At 36.1% G+C, this 19,193-nt stretch overlaps 1 protein-coding gene across 1 annotated transcript; it reads left to right on the plus strand.

Annotated features, from left to right (window-relative positions):
• The first annotated feature begins 15,810 nt into the window (after positions 1 to 15,810).
• LOC125202343 (probable transcription factor KAN4) lies at positions 15,811 to 18,602 on the plus strand. The gene is made up of 6 exons (XM_048100725.1): positions 15,811 to 16,279; positions 16,355 to 16,431; positions 16,543 to 16,579; positions 16,761 to 16,881; positions 18,134 to 18,224; positions 18,301 to 18,602. Exons 1-6 carry the CDS (start codon positions 15,934 to 15,936, stop codon positions 18,421 to 18,423), a joined length of 795 nt encoding a protein of 264 aa, XP_047956682.1. The 5' UTR covers positions 15,811 to 15,933; the 3' UTR covers positions 18,424 to 18,602.
• Positions 18,603 to 19,193: the final 591 nt, after the last annotated feature.

Here is a 19,193-nt window from a genome sequence, read left to right on the forward strand (position 1 = left end):
AAATGTGATCTATTTTTAAGGGATGGAGGGAGTATCTCAAAATTATCATAATTAAATATTTTAATCCTATAAATATTTCTCCCAATTAACCAATTGGGCTAGCCCAAAAATTCGAACATTTATGGTTAGGGATGATTATTTACAACATGATAAAATCACAACCCAATTAGCACTCGATTAACCAGTAGCTAGTGGAGGGTTGGCCCGAAGCTTACTAGGTTATGATTGACACCCTTAGATGCAGCTACCACCGACTCAAACTCGTTCATCCAAACAGTTAATCTTGATAAATCATAAGGTGGACAACCTACAGTTTGCTCCAACTCGGATGAAGCCACATGGTATGGTAGAAGATGTAAACTGTGTTCACCTAGGGGTGGACAAATAAACTTCAACAACAACTACCTCTCTAATCAAGTGAGTGGTCACTATTAGTAGAATCGTGACATCCCAATCTCTCATATGGGAACCCGACAATATCCTACGGCCCCTTCCAAGATTTTTGGTGACAATGAGGCGATTAATGAGCTCACTACTACATATCCGAGTGACACCACCGATAATCTTTTAAGAGCATTCATGGAAAAAATAAGAAGCAACATGGGGTCAAAGTAGAGGATTGATAAGGTAGAGATGGTAGTGAAAGTAAGCACTCGTATGAACTCACATGTAAATGAGTTATACTCCCTCCGTATAACTCCCTCCATCCCAAGTTACTTGAGTCGTATCCCTTTTTAAGTTGTCCCAAGTTACTTGAGTCATTTCTCTTTTTGGCTAAAAACAAAACATTTAATCTCACCTACTTTATTCTTTCTCTTACTTTACTCTCTCTTTTTTCTCTTACTTTATTCTCTCATCTACATAATTTAACTCACTAAACACAACTTTCTTAAATCACGTGCCAAAAAGAAACGCCTCAAGTAACGTGGGACTGAGAAAGTATTGCACAAGCCATGGGGAAACTGCATTAGTGGGAGCAATTTTCAGATTATACCCTCTCGAACCAGAATGATTGTAAGCTATCCACTTGATGAGTGGAACTACCTATGAGGATCGTCCAATGCCCGAAGAACACCAAAAAAGGAGGTAGAAGAAGAGGTAGAAAAGGAAGAACTAGTGAGGAGATCTGAAGTCTAACCTTAACTCTAACCTGAGACATCCACTTCATCAAAACCAAGTAGAGGTCAAAGTTCCTTTCCCTCATATTTTACAAAAAGAAGAATGTGGATGAACAACTCTCAAGGTTCTTGGAAATTTTCAAAAAGGTGCATCTTTACATACCTCTCATCGAAATCCTTAACAAATGCCAGATGCCTCAAATTCTTGAAGGAAGTTGTATCAAATCGTAGTAACATTATCCAACGATCAGTTCTGGCAACACTGAAGGATACAGGTACATCATCTCTTGTGTGATTGGAGATGTAAAGCAAGCTAAGGTATTATGTGACTTGGTGGTTAGAATAAACTGCAAACTTTTATGCTTTTTCCAAAAAGTTGAAATTCAGCATTTTGAAACTGACTACTGTTACCCTATAAATGTTCCGCTTATCCTTGGAAGACCATTCCTTGCATCGAGAAAGGCTTTAATTCATGTCACTAAGGGGATAACTCACCCTTCGGTATAGGAACAAAACTGTCATTCTTTCAATGTTTGATAAGATAAGGCGTCACGAGATGGAAGAGCTAAAGCGAGTCGATGACAAGTCGATGGTGGCCATGGAATGCAAGGTGGTGCACTTGATGCATGAGAGGACTAGTGAAGATGAGCCCGAGAAACCTATGGAGGAAATATCAATTCCTTAATGGTTGTTTTATGTTGGGGTTAAATACCCAAATCGTGAAGAGAATGCAAAGAGCTTAATTTGGGAAACCAAAGAGGAAAAAAGTGGTCAATATTGAACATGGCTCATACAAGAGTGATATTTTTAAGGCCCCAATCAAGGCTACTCGGTGGTTAAAGTGGCTAAACAAGCAATATTTTTTCGCCCTGGCTAAGCGAAGCCCGATGAAATTATCCAAGTGAGGATGAACTATTAACCCGAATCTTGAATGGAGACATCGAGACAATGTCGTTAAACAATTGCGCTAAAGGGGAGGCAACACCTAAGAGGTACTTTTGTTTGGTGTTTTTGGTTGTTCCCTTTGTTTTTGGGTAATTTTCATTGTTCTAGTTTGTTTCTCATTTTTACAATTGATTTTATACTGAGATATGTTAGAGTTGGGCATGTTTTTTTGATTATGTTGATTGGAATAGGAAAGTATGGCCAAATAGAACAAAAATGACATGAAACGATAGCTTGCCCGAGTCAAGTGTCTTTTTTGCAAAATGAACGCCTGTCCGGACGTTTTTAGGATAGATTCCAAGGAGTTTGCCTGTGTTGAACATTGTCCGATGATTGACGCGCTCGTGTCGAGCGTTTGGAAGCACATTAGGAGTCAGTACGTTCATTCAGGTTGGGCATTTTCTTCGTTGATGCACTTTTTATTAGCACTAAAAATATCTGCAAGTATAATAGGGTAGATCTAGTATAGCTAAAGGTCAGTACCGGGTTGTCGAACACAGGGAATAAGATCACCGACTGACTACCTTCTACTAGGCCTCTTTACTATTTGGAGAACCAGAGAATTTTTTAAAATTTTTTGAAAACAAATAAACTGAAAGCAGTAAATCACCGATTGCAACAAGACTAAAGAGAAAATATATGAGATAAGAGAATTCCGGGGATGTGCGTTCACAATTATGGTTATACAAATTCCAACTACAATACCCTAGCACAGTTTATACTTCGATAGAACGAGTCACACTAGTTATGTCCATGCGGTACAAGCGTAGATTACTAACACTAGGGTTGTCAATTCTAGATTCGTAATTCCTAAAAGCTCCTAAGACCCTTGAAAAGTCCTCACTCTCAATTAACAGTGTCGTTTTAAGGGAAGCTAATTGTAGTGTCTATTAAATGGATCTAACTCGCCAACCTCCTCTCACGATTATGTAGCAAGTTATATTAAATATGCATCGAATGTGTCACTCAAACATGCAGTATTACGGAACAACTTAAGGAAGAAACGAAGTAAAAATAAAACGGATATTAAATAGAAAAAGGAATTGTATAAACCAATAAAAGTTACTAACAAATCCTTAGAATCCTATGAATTTAGTTACGCATGATAGAATAATCTAAAAACATAGTTTGAAGGGAAAGCAATGTAAAAATAAGAACTAAAGCGATAAAACCTAAAGATAGAATCCTGTAGCCTTGATCTTCACTTGAATCTGTCTTCAACCTCTTGCACAGCGAAGATCTCTCAAATATTATGCTCTAGAATCGTAAGGCAAAGAGTGTGTAAAAGTGTCTTTGAATGAAGAAGTTTGAGAGGGTATATATAGGAAGAAATTCGAATCCTATGGATATAAGGAAAATGTTGCCTAATTTTGGTAAAATCTGGAGAAGATCTAGATCAAAACGTGCGCCGCATTTTCGCAGCGGACCGTTGCACCTTGGCCAGCGGTCGTTGTGCGTTGCCCGTAGCTGCTACCCATTAGTTTACCGGTTGCTGTATGAGTTGTAGCGGTCGCTGCAAATTAGTCCAGTGGCTTCGGGATCTTCTCGAGCGGTCGTTGCGCACTACCCAGCGGTCGCTGGGCGTCTTCAGATTTTTAGCACAACTTTCTCCGGAGCAGAACGCTTCAGACGTAGCGGTCGCTATGGGCCAGCAGTCGTTGCGACACACGCTGTGGGCCGCTGGGCGTCTTGAACACTCCAGACTTCCATCTTCGACTTTTTCCTATCTTTTTAGCTCAAATATGCACAATTCTCACAAAACATGTCAAAATACCAAAATAGATAAAACATGTAAAATACGGACATGAATTGCGATCTAGACATTAAAAACAGACCAAATAAGGGCCTTAAAACCGTTCAAAATCCGAGCGTATCAACTCCCCCAAACGTACATTTTTGTTTATCCTCGAACAAAACAATAAAGGCACCAATATAAACGTACGGAATGCACAAGGATTAGACGTCATAATTGCCTCAAGAGATGAAAGAGTAGATTAAGCATGAATTAACGCAATCAAATCAAGCAGGGCTTATTAGTGCACTTTCATTACTAACTCGTAGAACACCTTCAATTCAAGCTCTCACATGTGACAAACTTCAAAAGATGTGAAGTGTTTTTTCTCTTAATCTCAAAGTGTATAGAGGCTAAGTGTATAAGCACTCAAATCATGCATCATGCAAAGTTTACCATAGGTTTGCTCAAAGTCTAATCCCTCCTTTACTAGACGTGGTTAAGCATCAAAAGTCCGAAAGATCTTTCTTTTTGGTTGTAATGTAGGCACTTTGGTAGGTGAGGAATATATGGCTAAAAAGTGACTAAACATAAAAAATAATCCCAAGTAGAGTAAAATTGACTCCACTTTCTAAACCCCAAGACACTTTTAACACATATTTTTCACCTTCAACTCACTTTCCAATCCTTTGATTTTTTTTCTTTTTCTTTTCACAACCTTTCACACTTTTTCATTTTCTTTTCTCCCTTTTTTCTTAATAGGCATCCTTTCAAGATCAAGCACATATTTATTTGAATTTTCACTATTTCACAACTTGTACTTTTGAACATTTAAGCACACTACTTTTCTCAACTTTTCCTCCTTATCTCTCCAATTCCTTTACAAAAGATATAGAACTCTATGCTAACCCAAGGAATTGTCCACATTTATTTGGCTTCCAAAGAAAAGGCTTAAAGGCTCAAAATTGGCTCCAAAAGGATAAAATAAGATTTTGAGAGGGTCGAAAATTTAGATAAAAAGTAGGCTAGAAAAGATGGCCTAACATCTTCCCTTATCAACTTAAACACTATGTAAACTTAGGCAAGACTAGGAGCAAGTTCTAGAAACATATACATGAATGCAGATAAATCATACAAGAAAGAAATTAAGGCTCAAATCTCACAAGGTATAAAGCATGATTCAAGGCGAACAAGCAATTCACTAATTATGCACCTTTTCACCAAACCATCAAATCAAAACGTCAAGTCATACTTAAACATGGATGGAATGTAATATCATTGGCAACTCGGTCTAAAGTGTGTCCCTAAGCATGCGTGTTTCTAAGTTTTTCATGTAATGCTCATGACATTTTTCACAAGGATTCATCTTCGGGTTTTATTTCAAAACAAAGCAAAAATAAAAACAAAAACAAAAATAAACACAAAAACCCTAAACTCACGGTCCACCACTTCATCCCCCCAAACTTATTTAAATTAAAAAGCAATAAAGATACCTTGAAATTTTCTCGTGGGCTCTGGACGGGGTGAAATTCCGAAAGAAATCGTAAAATCGCGCTGGAACTGTAGTTGGACAGCGGTTGTTGGGCGTCCCTCAGCGGTCGCTGCGGATGAGTCAAATCGCTCCAGTGTGTGGCCAGCGACCGCTGCGAGCTCGAAAGCGCTCGCTGGCAGGAGTCCAGAACCTGCAAAAACGAAAATTCAAAGCAAAAATAATAAAAAACTTAACCAAAAATTTTCAAAAACATGGTTGGGTTGTCTCCCAACAAGCGCCTTTGTTTTAAAGTCGTTGGCTCGACTTGAAGTGACCCAACTAGCTGGGCGGATCAATGACCCTTGTACTGAATACCTCGAACTGGACCAATTTTGTACCCATTTTTTTCCACCACTTGTACTTTCCTTTCGCAGTCTTGATCACGTAAACTTCGGGGTCATCTTGTGACATAGTCTTCTTCTTCTTCTTCTTCTTCTTCTTCTTCTTCTTCTTCTTCTCTTCTTCTTCTTCTTCTTCTTCTTCTTCTTCTTCTTCTTCTTCCACTTTGGTTTTCCTTCGGTGTAACATTAGGGGGGTTAGGCTTGCCCTTTTTCGGGACTGGAGGTACAATATTAATGACAAAAATAGAAGGGTTAGAAAAATTCTCCCCTTCTTTTAGCCCTTTAGGCTTGGTGGTGTCGGTCATCATTACAACTCTGCACTCGTACTCCATCTTGCCTCCTCGTATTTGAACACCTTGCTCTCTATCTTGTAGGTGGACTTGCTAGCATTGTTGCTAAGCATGATTTTCCCCCTACCTACATCAATAAGAGCTTTGCTCGTGGTGAGAAAATCTCTTCCGAGGATTAGTGGAACATTTTTATCAACTTTCATATCAAGTACAATGAAATCAGCGGGAAAAATGAAATCATCTACTTTTACCAACACATCCTTGATCATGCCCAACGCCATGATCGCGGAGTTATCGGCCAACCTAATCGTGCAGTCTGTCTTCATATGTGGCCCGATATTGAGCTTTTCGTAGTACTTGAGTGGCATGATGTTGATGCTAGCTCCAAGATCGCAGAGTGCCTTGTCCACCTTACCTTGGCCAATGGAACACTTGATGATGAACTGGTCGGGATCCCTCTGCTTCACTACTTTCTCTCGTCGAATAATCTCACTGCAATGGAGAGGCAACTTAAGATCGGCCTTCGTAGGCTTCTTCTTCCGCATCACGGCCTCCCTAAGTAGTTTCACATACCTAGGTATTTCCTGCAATGATTCAACAAGAGGAATATAATGTGCACCTTGCAGAACATGTTTAGAAAGTGCTAAAATTGCTCTTCAAGCTTAAACTTCCTCTTTGGCTTGAATGGGAGTACAATCCCATTGTGACGCACGAGAGCATCCTTGGGCGCGGGTGTTTATGCCGGCTCGGTAGCGGCCCACTGCGTAGCTTGCAGCGGTCCGCTGGGCATCGGGCAGACTCCAGTTTGCGCCCCAAAGCTGCTTTCTGCTCCCGTTTTCTGCTTCACGACCCACTTTTTGTTTATGTCTGCTACGCGCGCTGCTGCCTTCTTGTTCTCCTCTATCTTTTGTTGTACTTGGTCCATCTGAGTTTTGATAGAGGTGACGGCAGTTGTGAGCGTGTTTATTCCAGCCTCGAGGTTGTTCAACCTTGCTTCCACAACTCCAATCTTGGTGTCGTTGGTCTTTCTATCTTGCACAAGCACTTCAAGGATTTTTCATGATCCCTGCCTCATATTTTTCCTCCTTCTTTGCGGGGTTAACCACTCCACCTTTACTCACATTAAATCCTGTAGGGGGCTGCAAGAAATTATTGTTAGAGTACGAAAGGTTAAGACGAGGAAGGTTCCTATTATAATTATTTTGATTACCGCCCTCTGGTTAGGGCGATAATTATTATTGTTGATTGATCTGTTTGGGCCGCCTCCTTGTTGCACGTAGTTGACATTCTCAACGGGAGTGGCTTCAGCGTCGGGTTTGGTGATTACGATTATGGAAGTCGGTGGAACCGGATCTTCTCTCCTCGATGTATCCATCTGATTCACCCTAACCCTTAGCTCTGCCAACTCTTTTGCAAGGGAGCTTTCCTCGTTTGCCTCTACTGCCGCAACTCTCCTTGTCTGATGCCTCTCCTTTAATCACCCGCGACTATTGGTGGCGAATTCCACTATCACCGCCATAGCCTCTGCTCCGCTCTTCCTTAGGAATCCTCCGTTGACCCCTGAATCCAACATAGTACAAATCTGCTCATTAAAACCATTATATAAAATTCCTACCTGATTATCCACGGTAAAACCATGGTTGGGGCACTTGCGGAGTAGTCCCTTAAAACGAGCAACGGCCTCATAAAGAGGCTCGTCTGGGCGCTGGATGACCTAGAAGAATTCACTCTTCAGCTTCAATATGGTGCCCGGCGGATAATACTTGTCGAGGAAAGCTGCCACTATGTCTTTCCACGTGGATACTTTCTCTATAGGTAGACACTCAAACCATTCCTTAGCAGAATCTATAATGGAAAAGGGAAAGAGGTGTACCCTAATAGCATCGTCGTCGACACCATTCAACTTGAGCGTGCTGGCAATCTCCACGAACCTCGAGAGGTGGCAGTTTGCATCTTTTGTGGCCCTACCTGCAAAAGGATGCTGCTCAACCCTTTGAATAAGGGGTATGCGCAGCTCAAAATTATTAGCATCTACACGAGGGGCCTCGGGAAACGTAAGAACGTTCCCGTGGTTGAACATCTGCATAACAGGGACCATCTCCCTGTTTTTCTTCTCCTGCGCCTCTCTTGCGAGCTTCTCATCCATCAAGAGTTTCACTTGGGCCTGCAACATCTCCAGCTCGGTTCTGTTGTCTTCGTCCGCCATTGCTAGTCTTTCTCTTCTTATTATCCTACGTTTCCTTTCAAGTTCAAGATCGAGCGGCTCTAAGCTGTCCTTCCCAGAGCGCGTTCGCATAAACTACCTGAAAGAGACAAAAATAAAATAAAATAAAAATTAAAACTAAAAATAAAAAATTGAAAGCAAGAATATCCAAAGTAGTAAAATCATCCGTTGGAAGATATCAATCACAAAGTGATATTATTCCCCGGTAACGGTGCCAAAAACTTGATGCACTTTTTATTAGCACTAAAAATACCTGCAAATATAACAGGGTAGATCTAGTATAGCTAAAGGTCAGTACCGGGTTGTCGAACACGGGGAATAAGATCACTGACTGACTACCTTCTACTAGGCCTCTTTTACTATTTGAGATTTTTTGAAAACTTTTGAAAACAAAAATAAACTGAAAGCAGCAAATCACCGATTGCAACAAGACTAGAGAGAAAATATATGAGATAAGAGAATTCTGGGGATGTGCGTTCACAATTATGGTTATACAAATTCTAACTACAATACCCTAGCACAGTTTATACTTCGATAGAACGAGTCACACTAGTTAAGTACATGCAGTACAAGCGTAGATTACTAACACTAGGGTTGTCAATCCTAGATTCATAACTCCTAAAAGCTCGACCCTTGAAAAGTCCTCACTCTCAATTAACAGTGTCGTTTTAAGGAAAGCTAATTGTATGTCTATTAAGTGGATCTAACTTGCCATCCTTCTCTCACAATTATGTAGCAAGTTATATTAAATCTGCATCGAATGTGTCACTCAAACATGCAGTATTATGGAACAACTTAAGGAAGAAACAAAGTAAAATCAAAATGAATATTAAATAGAAAAAAGAATTGTATAAACCAAATAAAGTTATTAACACATCCCTTGAATCCTATGAATTTAGGTACACATGATAGAATAATCTAAAAACATAGTTTGAAGGGAAAGCAATGTAAAAATAAGAACTAAAGCGATAAAACCCAAAGGTAGAATCCTGTAACCTTGATCTTCACTTGAATCCGTCTTCAACCTCTTGCAAAGCGAAGATCTCTCAAATATTAAGCTCAAGAATTGTGAGGCAAAGAGTGTGTAAAAGTGTCTCTAAATGAAGAGGTTTGAGGGGGTATATATAGGGAGAAATTCGAATCCTATGGATACAAGGAAAAAGTTGGCTAATTTTGGTAAAATCTAGAGAAGATCTAGGTCAAAACGTGCGCTGTGTTTTCGCAGCGGACCGTTGCACCTTGGCCTGCGGTCACTGTGCGTTGCCCGTAGCTTCTGCCCATTTGTGTAGCGGTCGCTGCATGAGTTGTAGCGGTCGCTGCAAATTAGTCCAGTGGCTTCGGGACCTTCTCGAACGGTCGCTGCGCACTACCCAGCGGTCGTTGGGCGTCTTCAGATTTTTAGCACAACTTTCTCCGGAGCAGACCGCTTTAGACGTAGCGGTCGCTATGGGCCAGTGGTAGCTGCGACACACGCAGCGGGCCGCTGGGCGTCTTGAATGCTCCAGACTTCCATCTTCGACTTTTTCCTATCTTTTTAGCTCAAATATGCACAATTCTCACAAAACATGTCAAAATACCAAAATAGATAAAACACGTAAAATACGGACATGAATTGCGATCTAGACATTAAAAACAGACCAAATAATGGCTTTAAAACCGTGCAAAATCCGAGCGTATCATTCGTGCGACTTAAATAAGTTCTATCATGTTAGTTTTTTTCACACATTTGTGAACCCTATCTCCCAAATTCCCCAAGACACCGACAGGAATTCTCCCTTTCACCCTCAAATTCGTCCACCAAGTTAAGTGACCCACTCATATCCTTCCTCTAGTCCTTCTTATTCATGTTTTGAAGCAACTAATCGGTGGATTTTCACAAGAATAAAGAAAATGGGAAAAACTTGAGTTCTATTTTTTCAAGCCAAGAAGGTATGGTGTTCTCTACTTCTCTTAATTGTCCATGAACTATTTTTTTTTATGGTTGAAATTGAGTATTCTTGAGGATGAATTGTGGTATACACAAATTTTAAAGTTTAAATACTACGAAATTGTAATTCAATAATTGTTTAGAACTTTACAGGAAATACCCTTAAAAATAGTCTAAGAAAGTTGTTCACTTAAAATCATGACTAGAAAGTAACAACTAATAACATTGATTTCAAATGTTTGTTCAGACTCCAACTAGAGTTGTCAGAGGAGTCAGTCTTGGGGGTTTTAAGTTAATTATATTCAATTTGAAGTTAATCGGATGCGGGCTAACCACATAATGATTTTATCAGGTTTATAAATTTTCAACCATAATTATAAATAATTAGGTTTCGAGCTAGCCTAGTTGGTTTATTGAACTGCTAACGCTAAGGCTCTAATTTGGCATACTACTATTCTGGCCCGTCCATGAATTAATTTCCAATTGCACCTAACAATTCTAACACCAATATTCCCTCACCGTGTCCAAATATTCTTCCACCAACGTGCACGTACGTCGAAATTCACATCCGCATTCCTCGCGTCACGTGATCTTCGTATTCATAGTAAGTGGAAAATAGTTCTCTTCATTTTAATTTTATTTAATTCGTAGTAAGTGGAAAATACTCATTTAAATATAGAAATACATATGAAATAGTTGGAGTGAATGACTAATATATTCTTCATCCTTGGATGCTGATTTGGAAATAAAATATAGTTGAAAACGCGTTATATAAAATAAATATTAAAATCGTTTTAAACACTATATCAAAAATGAGTGTAAATACATGAGTACGAAAATAGTTGGAGTGAATATTTTTTGTTAACAAATAGTGAATACTTTTTTTACTTTATTATCTTTAATTGATCTACATTGATTAGTTCATTTATAGTCGATCTCCAATGGTAGCTTTGAATAATTCTTTCTATCACCAATTTTCTCCTCCATTCAACATGCCATTTCAAGTTTATAGATATATATTCTGATACTTAATTTGTAACAATTTCTAATCTACAATCTCGATATTGCATGCATGTAAATAGAGCTTAAAGTTATTACTTTCGCTCTAACACAATATTTTTGTGCATCTAATTAATTTTAGGTAATGCCAACTCAATCTATAAAATTGAAATAGTGCAACTAGTGCGTGATCAAATTGTGTGTTTATACAAAAAAAAAAATGTTTGTTTATACGAGCGGATCACACAAAAGAAGGAATTAAATACATATGACAGAGGTGTTGATTAACAAAATAAAGTTGTTATTTAATTAGTAGCCAAGGTCAGCGCCTGATGCGCTCTAGATTCTCCGGGAAATGGGATATTTCAACCTCTTCCCCATCCATCTTATTCTCAATTTTATAAACAAATCTCTTTATTCTTCCAAAACATCCATTGTATTCTCATTTTCCAAATATTAATGTTTTCTCATTCTCTACTCTCTCCCGTTTGGTCAATATGTCGTTCCACGTTATTCAAGTTGTTATCACACTGTTACTAATGCACAAGTAATCATCAGTTTGTGCTAAATAAAATAGCCAAGTAAACATTTTAAAATAGCAATCAAGTGCTTAGTTGATAAGTTAAATAATCTGGATTTGACATTTTCAACTTTAACGCAATCGTTGCTCAACCATAACTTTTGTTGAATCGATTTGGTTTTCGGAGTTTATATATTATGCCTGCTTATATTCTGTATATTATACTTGTGTTTGTGGGCATCTTTTCTTGCAATTGTGCACTGCACGTAGCGAAAGATGAGACTTTGTTTTTTTAAGCAGTAGACACATACATATAAGGGGTGCGTTAGGCTCCTTTGCACCCTAAGTGTCCTATTTCCTTCTTAATCTCAGCCCTTGGATCCTTGAATTGGATGATTGTGATCAATGCATTATTAGTCTATAATGTTGCATTATTAGCCGTTGTGCATTATTAGAATGAAAATGTGCATTATTAGTCTATAATGTTGCATTATTAGCCGCTGTGCATTATTAGAATGAAAATGTGCATTATTAAATGACACATGGCATTAATCTAACCGTCAGATGACAAAATCGTGGGGCTAGGATTAAGAAGAAAAAAGGACAAAAGATATGAAAAGGATTTGAATACATTATATCCGAATGTCAACAATTACTGCTACAGAGACCTGATGTGGTAGTTGCTTGGGTTCGTCGTTCAAACAATATGTTAGCACATATTCTAGCTCGTAACTCCTTTATGTATCCTCCCATTATGTTTTGGTCTTTTATTCCGGATTGTATCGTTGAATGCATTTTAATATAGAAATGCAGCCAAAATTGTGACCCTAAGATTAAGCGATCTGATGGTAAAAAATTAACTAGAAATACCGAAGATCATTATTAATCAGTTTTAGGTCATTTTATAAAATCCAGATTTGATGTCATGTTAGATTATTTTCGGTCATCCTTTATTAAAATGACTTAAATTACACTAACAATGACCTAAAAATACCCTTCATACGACTTTGTTCTGCATTTTTATATTAGTATCTAGTTTTGCATAGATCACAATCCTAGGGAGATGATCCAAATAAGTATGTGTTTGAATCCAGAAATGTAGCCCAAAATTGTGGCCCTAAGATTAGGCGATCTGATGGTCAATATTGAACCAAAAACACAGAAGGTATTATTAATCAATTTTAGGTCATTTTATAAAATACGAGTTTGATGTAATTTTTAGTTCATTTTAGGTCATCTTTATTTAAAATGACCTCAAAATAAACTAATAACGACCTAAAAATATCTTTTATATGATTTTGTTCTGTATTTTTGTATTTAGATCTAGTTTTGCATGTATTAAAACCCCTTATATATATACATATATTTATTTGATGATCTGGTTTGATATTGATGGCTCGAAACTCGTTCCAACGTTAAATAATGAGTAATTATTTTATACAGAAATAAAATCAAAGATAGATTGGTTCAGTGTGATTCGGTCGAGGCGAATGAAGACACACATGTGTTGCTTAAAAACTAGAATACATAGCTTCGTGTAGAGAGAAGACAAAAGAGAAATTAAGGAAGGAATCAGCGGAATGAACGCCGTTTTGAATGACGTGACCCCTTAACCATGAGCCACGCACATACTGTCTCCCTACTTCCACTTTCAATTTATAATCATTATATAATACTACTGTCTACAATATAATAATGAGTGATGACTATATTACAAAAATCTCAAAACCAGACCTCTCTTTTTTTTGAAAGAAATTATGTGGATGGAGGACAATCATACGTTTCTAGTTTCATGTACTAACACACAAATTCCCCTCTTTTCCACGCGCAATTTACTCAAGGGGCAGGGCCACCCTAAACTGGTATACTGAATATACACTATTTCAATTAATGTTATGTCCTCTGTCGGTGGATCGTGTCATTTCATGACTTTCCCTTAATTCAATAATTAGAATAATATCAATTTTGAGCTTTCGTTTATTCATTTTGTTGGTCTCGACCACATTCTTCTTAAATTAAAAAAAACTAGTCCCCCCTATAATAAAAATATGTCATATTCATTTTTAGTCCGTCTCATACAAATAGTCCATGTCCATTTAGATAACATTTTTCTCCTCTTTTACTTTATAAGATCAACAATTTCAACAACTTTTTCTTCTTCTTTCTAACTTTATTAATTAATATTAAAATTTATATCAATCCTAAATGGCCTATTTCTATGAAACGGAGGGCGTACAATTTTCTCATCCCAAGGGTCGATCGTAGTTTGATACCCGGCCCAATAAAGCACTAAAGGGTCCATCATAGTTTGATATCAGTATCTTTAATGGTGAATTTAGAGCTCTTTTGCCACGAGCTATAAACTTTAAACTATAAATGTATTCTCTCCGTCTACCATTAGGAGTCTCAATTTATCATTTTAGTTCGTCTGCAATTTAGAGTTCCGGTTTATTAATATAAATGATAGGTAGACCAGACTTTCCACTAACTCATTACACTCATATTTTATTACTCTCTCTGTTTTTTGTTAATAAAGACATTTCTTTTCGGTATAGAGTTTAAGAATAGTGTATTAAATGGATGGTTGAAAAAGTAAGAGATAATAAAGTAAGAGAGATAAAGAGAGAATAAAGTAAAAATGAGAATTACTTTTTGCTAAAAATAGAAATGAACCAATTAACTTAAAACTTCCTAAAATAGAAAATTGACTCTATTCACATAGAACGGGAGGAGTATAAAATTAGTACAGTGAATAAAAATAGGCCTGACATTCCATTATCCTTTTTCACCACTTTCTTTTATATTTTTTAAAACTCGTGTCAAACTTATGGGCCTCGTATTAGCCGACTGTTGGTTTTTTTAAAACTACACATATATCATATATTTAGATTGTACCACATTTTAAGTGGGACATGTAGTACAGAATATAATTATAACTGAAAGAACTCAGTCTCATGAATTACCAGTTACCAGTTGATCTTATGAAGCAATATTCAAAGAGTAGTGTTAATAGAAAAAATAACAAATCATTATGTCGTTGAATGTTATTGCACAAGGCGTAAATTTTTCAAAGATTATGAAATCTTGTAAATGCATCACTTCCAAATTCACTATATATTGTTAAAAGTGTATCGATATTTAATTATTTTAATTAATATTATTAACCTGCTGCAATGACTGCTCCGAAATTTCCACACGTGTACCCAAGCTTTTCTCTTATTACAATAATAACTTCTACAAAAAGATTCATTGTCGCATTATCATTTTTCTTAATTTTATCATCTTCAATCTTACATTTTCAACAAATAGAATAATTTATTAATTGAAAACTAGATTACTTTCTTAGCATAAAATCCATGTAAAATAAACATGGCCTAATTTTTAATTGTTATATTGTTAAAGCTATCTTGATAGATTTGCATTTACGATTATATATGTTTGAAATGTATGTATCAAACTATTGAACATACGTGCTCTCTATTTTTTTTTCTCTTTGAATTCTTATAAATGGCTTTAAATTTTTCAAGAGAATCTCGATTTCAGATTTCTTGAAAACTCTCGCGAATGTTTTTCGTAATTTGTTTGCTCAGTTTCCATTAAAATAATTTGTGTCGGGACACTGAAAAACTTCAATTTTCAAGGTCATTTGACCAGACCAAGTTCTTCTTAATTATTTTCTTTCTTTACTTTTCTTTTAGTGAAAATAAATTCTTGCCTGTCAATTCGGTAACCTATACTAAATTATAGTACTAATGTACCTTAATCTTAAGATAATGAAACTTCCGAAATCTTATGAAAAAAAACTATATTATTTCAAGAAGAGTGGGAATCGGAGAAGGGAGGAAAATAGAAGTATAGTTAAGTGGCCTTGTCACTATCCACCAATTTAATGCTACTAGAGATGTGGGAGTTCCAATATTCGCTATAAAGAATTTACACTAATCTCTACTCTCTTCCGTCTCTATTAAATATCTCATATTTTTTTATTTAGATGAACCACAATAAATTTCTTATTTTACTTTTATTATCTTTACTAAATTTTTTCCCTCCATTTTTCTTCACATAATCAAACAATTTCTTAAAACCTACGCCGATAAAATACAAGATTACTTTGTTTTCTACAAAATCAACCATTCTTCTCTAATCCTAACATCCTATTAACAAAATTTCCCTGCCTGCTAAACAAAACATGCAAATGATAAGGTACTCATGATATATAATCACACTACTTTTGGGCTCTCTAATCCATTTCCCTCTTCCCAAAGTGTAACCTTTCCAATAAAAAGTCTTCCCATTTCAACGTCCCATGTATTCCACCTCAACCAACGCTTCGGCCGCTCCCGATCTCTCCTTACATATCAGTCCACCGACGAGCTCGACTGCAGATTCCGGCGGCAGCGATTTGAGCCACGAAAATGTAATCTTCCCCACCAATCAAGTCGTTGAACCCGAACCCACTCTGCGGCTAGGGTTGGATCCAGAACGTCAACATCGCCACTGTCTTCAGCATCATCGGCCTCCGATAATGCACGGAGGAAGAGAGTTCAAGAGATCATCCACAAGGAAAAATGTCCGTGCACCGCGAATGAGATGGACCTCCACTCTCCACGCCCATTTCGTGCACGCCGTTGAGCTTCTTGGCGGCCATGAACGTATGTCATTTACTAATATTTTATTTTATCTCACTATTTATCTTTTAGTAATTTTTTTAGTGTAAAATGTTGCAGGAGCAACTCCTAAATCTGTTCTGGAGTTGATGAATGTGAAGGATCTAACCCTAGCTCACGTGAAGAGCCACTTGCAGGTGGGATTTAATTAAACATTATTTTGATACAATTTTAATTAAACATTATTTTGATCAATTTTATCTAGCAAATCGAACACCGTCTTAATAAATATTTTTTTTGGTGCGTAGATGTACAGAACAGTGAAGAGCACTGACAAAGGAACAGGTAGAAATTGGAGAGAGACCCCATATATATTCTCCATTCATTATTCTCTTTGTTTGTGCATTTAGGGGCGACAAGGTTTGCAATCAGAAGAAGCATAATTGACTGAATTGCAATTAAGATTTCTTTGAATTATTTTTCTTCTGCAAAAATAAAAGCATTGTCAATCATTTTCTCTTTGCAGAAATTGGACTGAAACTGCATACGACAAGAATGGAAGATGTGGATCAGTGCAGTGTGATTGCACCACCACCATTTTGCCTATCATCATTACATAACAACACTACTTTCCAACACACTCACAGGTCACTGCATTTCTCTCTCGATTTCCTTTTACTTTCGTCAACATTTTTTATATCGAAATCTTGAAATTTAGTTGACACTGTATCATGTTAATGTGTTAGACATCAAAATCTTAAAATTTTACAATATATTAACACTATGTTGACAATGAATTTAGAGTTTGTATAATATTACAAGTTTATGTTTAGTTACATCCGTATGTGTATATATATAGTAATCAAGGGGTCTTCGAGTCTTTGTACAATGTAGGATTAATATTTTAAAATGCTAAAGTTGTGTTTTGGTTAGCATTTTAGGGTCATATATGAGATTTTCTTGATAAATATTCCATATTTAATCGCGGAGAGTTATTGCATAAACTAGTACGGCGCTAAATATAGGATTTGTATGGATGCGGTTGTTTTCAGGTCTTAGTTCTACCATCTCAAAGCAATGACTAATCCATTAATTACATGTTCATTGTTCAAATCTCAATGTGTCTTAAAAAAGTCAAAGAGAAGATCCAAATCTCAATAATAATGTTGTAATAGAGCACGTTTATGGTGACATTTGGCCAAATGGTAGGGGTCATGGAATTACGGGCGTTTTATTGAGTAATAATTAATGAATTCTATCTTGGACGGTTGATAGATAATGACTACATTATTTAGTCAACGTAAAGTTATACCCCCCTATCTCAAAGTAGTTAAGTACTAATGTAGTATTTATTTTTATTCTCAGTACTTTATTTTCTCTCTTAGTTTACTCTCTCGACCTTAATCTTTAACATATTAATTTCTTAAATCTCGTATTTAAAAGAAATTTTCTAACTACCTTGGGACGGTTGAAATATATATATAAAAAAACTGCCAGAACTTGAACAACCTCCATATATATATATATATATATATATATATATATATATAGGGGTGTATTCAGATGAAAATCATAATGTATATTAAAACATCAAACCATGTAAAATAATGTACATTATACACACTAATAATGTACATTTTATTCATGTATAATGTACTGTCAGCATAATGTACAGAATTCATATAATGTAAATGTACATTATTAGTGTGTACAATATTTAGAACAGTACATTATACATGAATAAAATGTACATTATTATTGTGTATAATGTACATTATTTACATGGTTTGATGTTTTAATATATATTATGGTTTTCATCTGAATACACCCCTATATATATATATATATATTTATATATATAACATTTTTTTTTATTCTAAATACAAATTATTTATGCAGACGGCCATTATCTATAGACGATATTGTAGTGCGACCCTCGAGCCAAGTTGACCCTCAAAAAAATTATCTACAAGGACTTGATGTATCTAAGGTACGTACTTACGTGTATATTCAAGAAATATTTTGTAGCTAATTAATTATAAACTCAATTTGAATTTTGGATGTAGGAATATGATGTAGGGGCCGTGAGAAAAACTTCTTCTGATGATGTGTTGGTGGATTTAGAATTTAAGCTTGGAAGATCAATCTGGCAAATGGACCACTCTGAATGCTCCCTACTTAGATGTTAATTATTTTAATTTCAATAGATTATTAGTAATATTCTTCCTTGCGTTGAATCATAGACAAGACAAAGTACTTATGTACCAAGGATTTTCTTGCTAACTTTTGATAATGACTATCAAAAGGTACATGCTAATGCATGTAAAACTTATTCTAATTAATTAACTTTGCTAAGTTTATTTTTTTATTTGTAATCTAATATTTTTGAATTATTTGTAAGTCATTGCTAAAGAATGTGATCATCTTGAGATAATAAAGAATAACTTAAATGCTTATTGTAAAATATTTATCTTTTCGAAATAATATATAAGTAAAAAAAATACTCCCTCCGTCCCACATAATTTGGGAAACTTTGACCCGACACGGATTTGAAGAAATCTAATGGAAAGTGAGTTGAAAAAGTTGGTGGGATGTGGGTCCTACTTCCCGAAATAGTAAAATGACTCAACTATGAATAAACGGAGGGAGTAAAAGTGAAATGGATAAAATTATGTGGGACGGCCCAAATGGAATACTGGGTAAAATTATGTGGGACGGGAAGAGTATTTATTTACGAATCAAATCAACTAGTTTGGACTCAATTTACCAGTATTAAAACTCCATTCACAGTGTGTTGCACACATTCATAGCTAATTTTGTTTACTTTGTTGCAATTAACACACCTCTTGATTACACTTCGATTGGTGATAATTGATTTTGTGTATTTTGTATAAAAATATTAACCAAAAGAAAAGTGGACTATTTGTGTGATGGATCAAAATGAAAAAAAATATATATA

This window comes from Salvia hispanica, chromosome 1 (assembly GCF_023119035.1).
Source record: "Salvia hispanica cultivar TCC Black 2014 chromosome 1, UniMelb_Shisp_WGS_1.0, whole genome shotgun sequence".
NCBI lineage: Eukaryota > Viridiplantae > Streptophyta > Magnoliopsida > Lamiales > Lamiaceae > Salvia > Salvia hispanica.

Excerpts from the sequence above, each read along its gene's own strand:
- LOC125202343 (XM_048100725.1), top strand. The coding sequence starts at position 15,934 with ATGTATTCCACCTCAACCAACGCTTCGGCCGCTCCCGATCTCTCCTTA. Across the intron at positions 16,280-16,354 it reads GCTTCTTGGCGGCCATGAAC|GAGCAACTCCTAAATCTGTT; the intron begins GTATGTCATTTA and ends AAAATGTTGCAG. Across the intron at positions 16,882-18,133 it reads ACTTTCCAACACACTCACAG|ACGGCCATTATCTATAGACG; the intron begins GTCACTGCATTT and ends TTATTTATGCAG.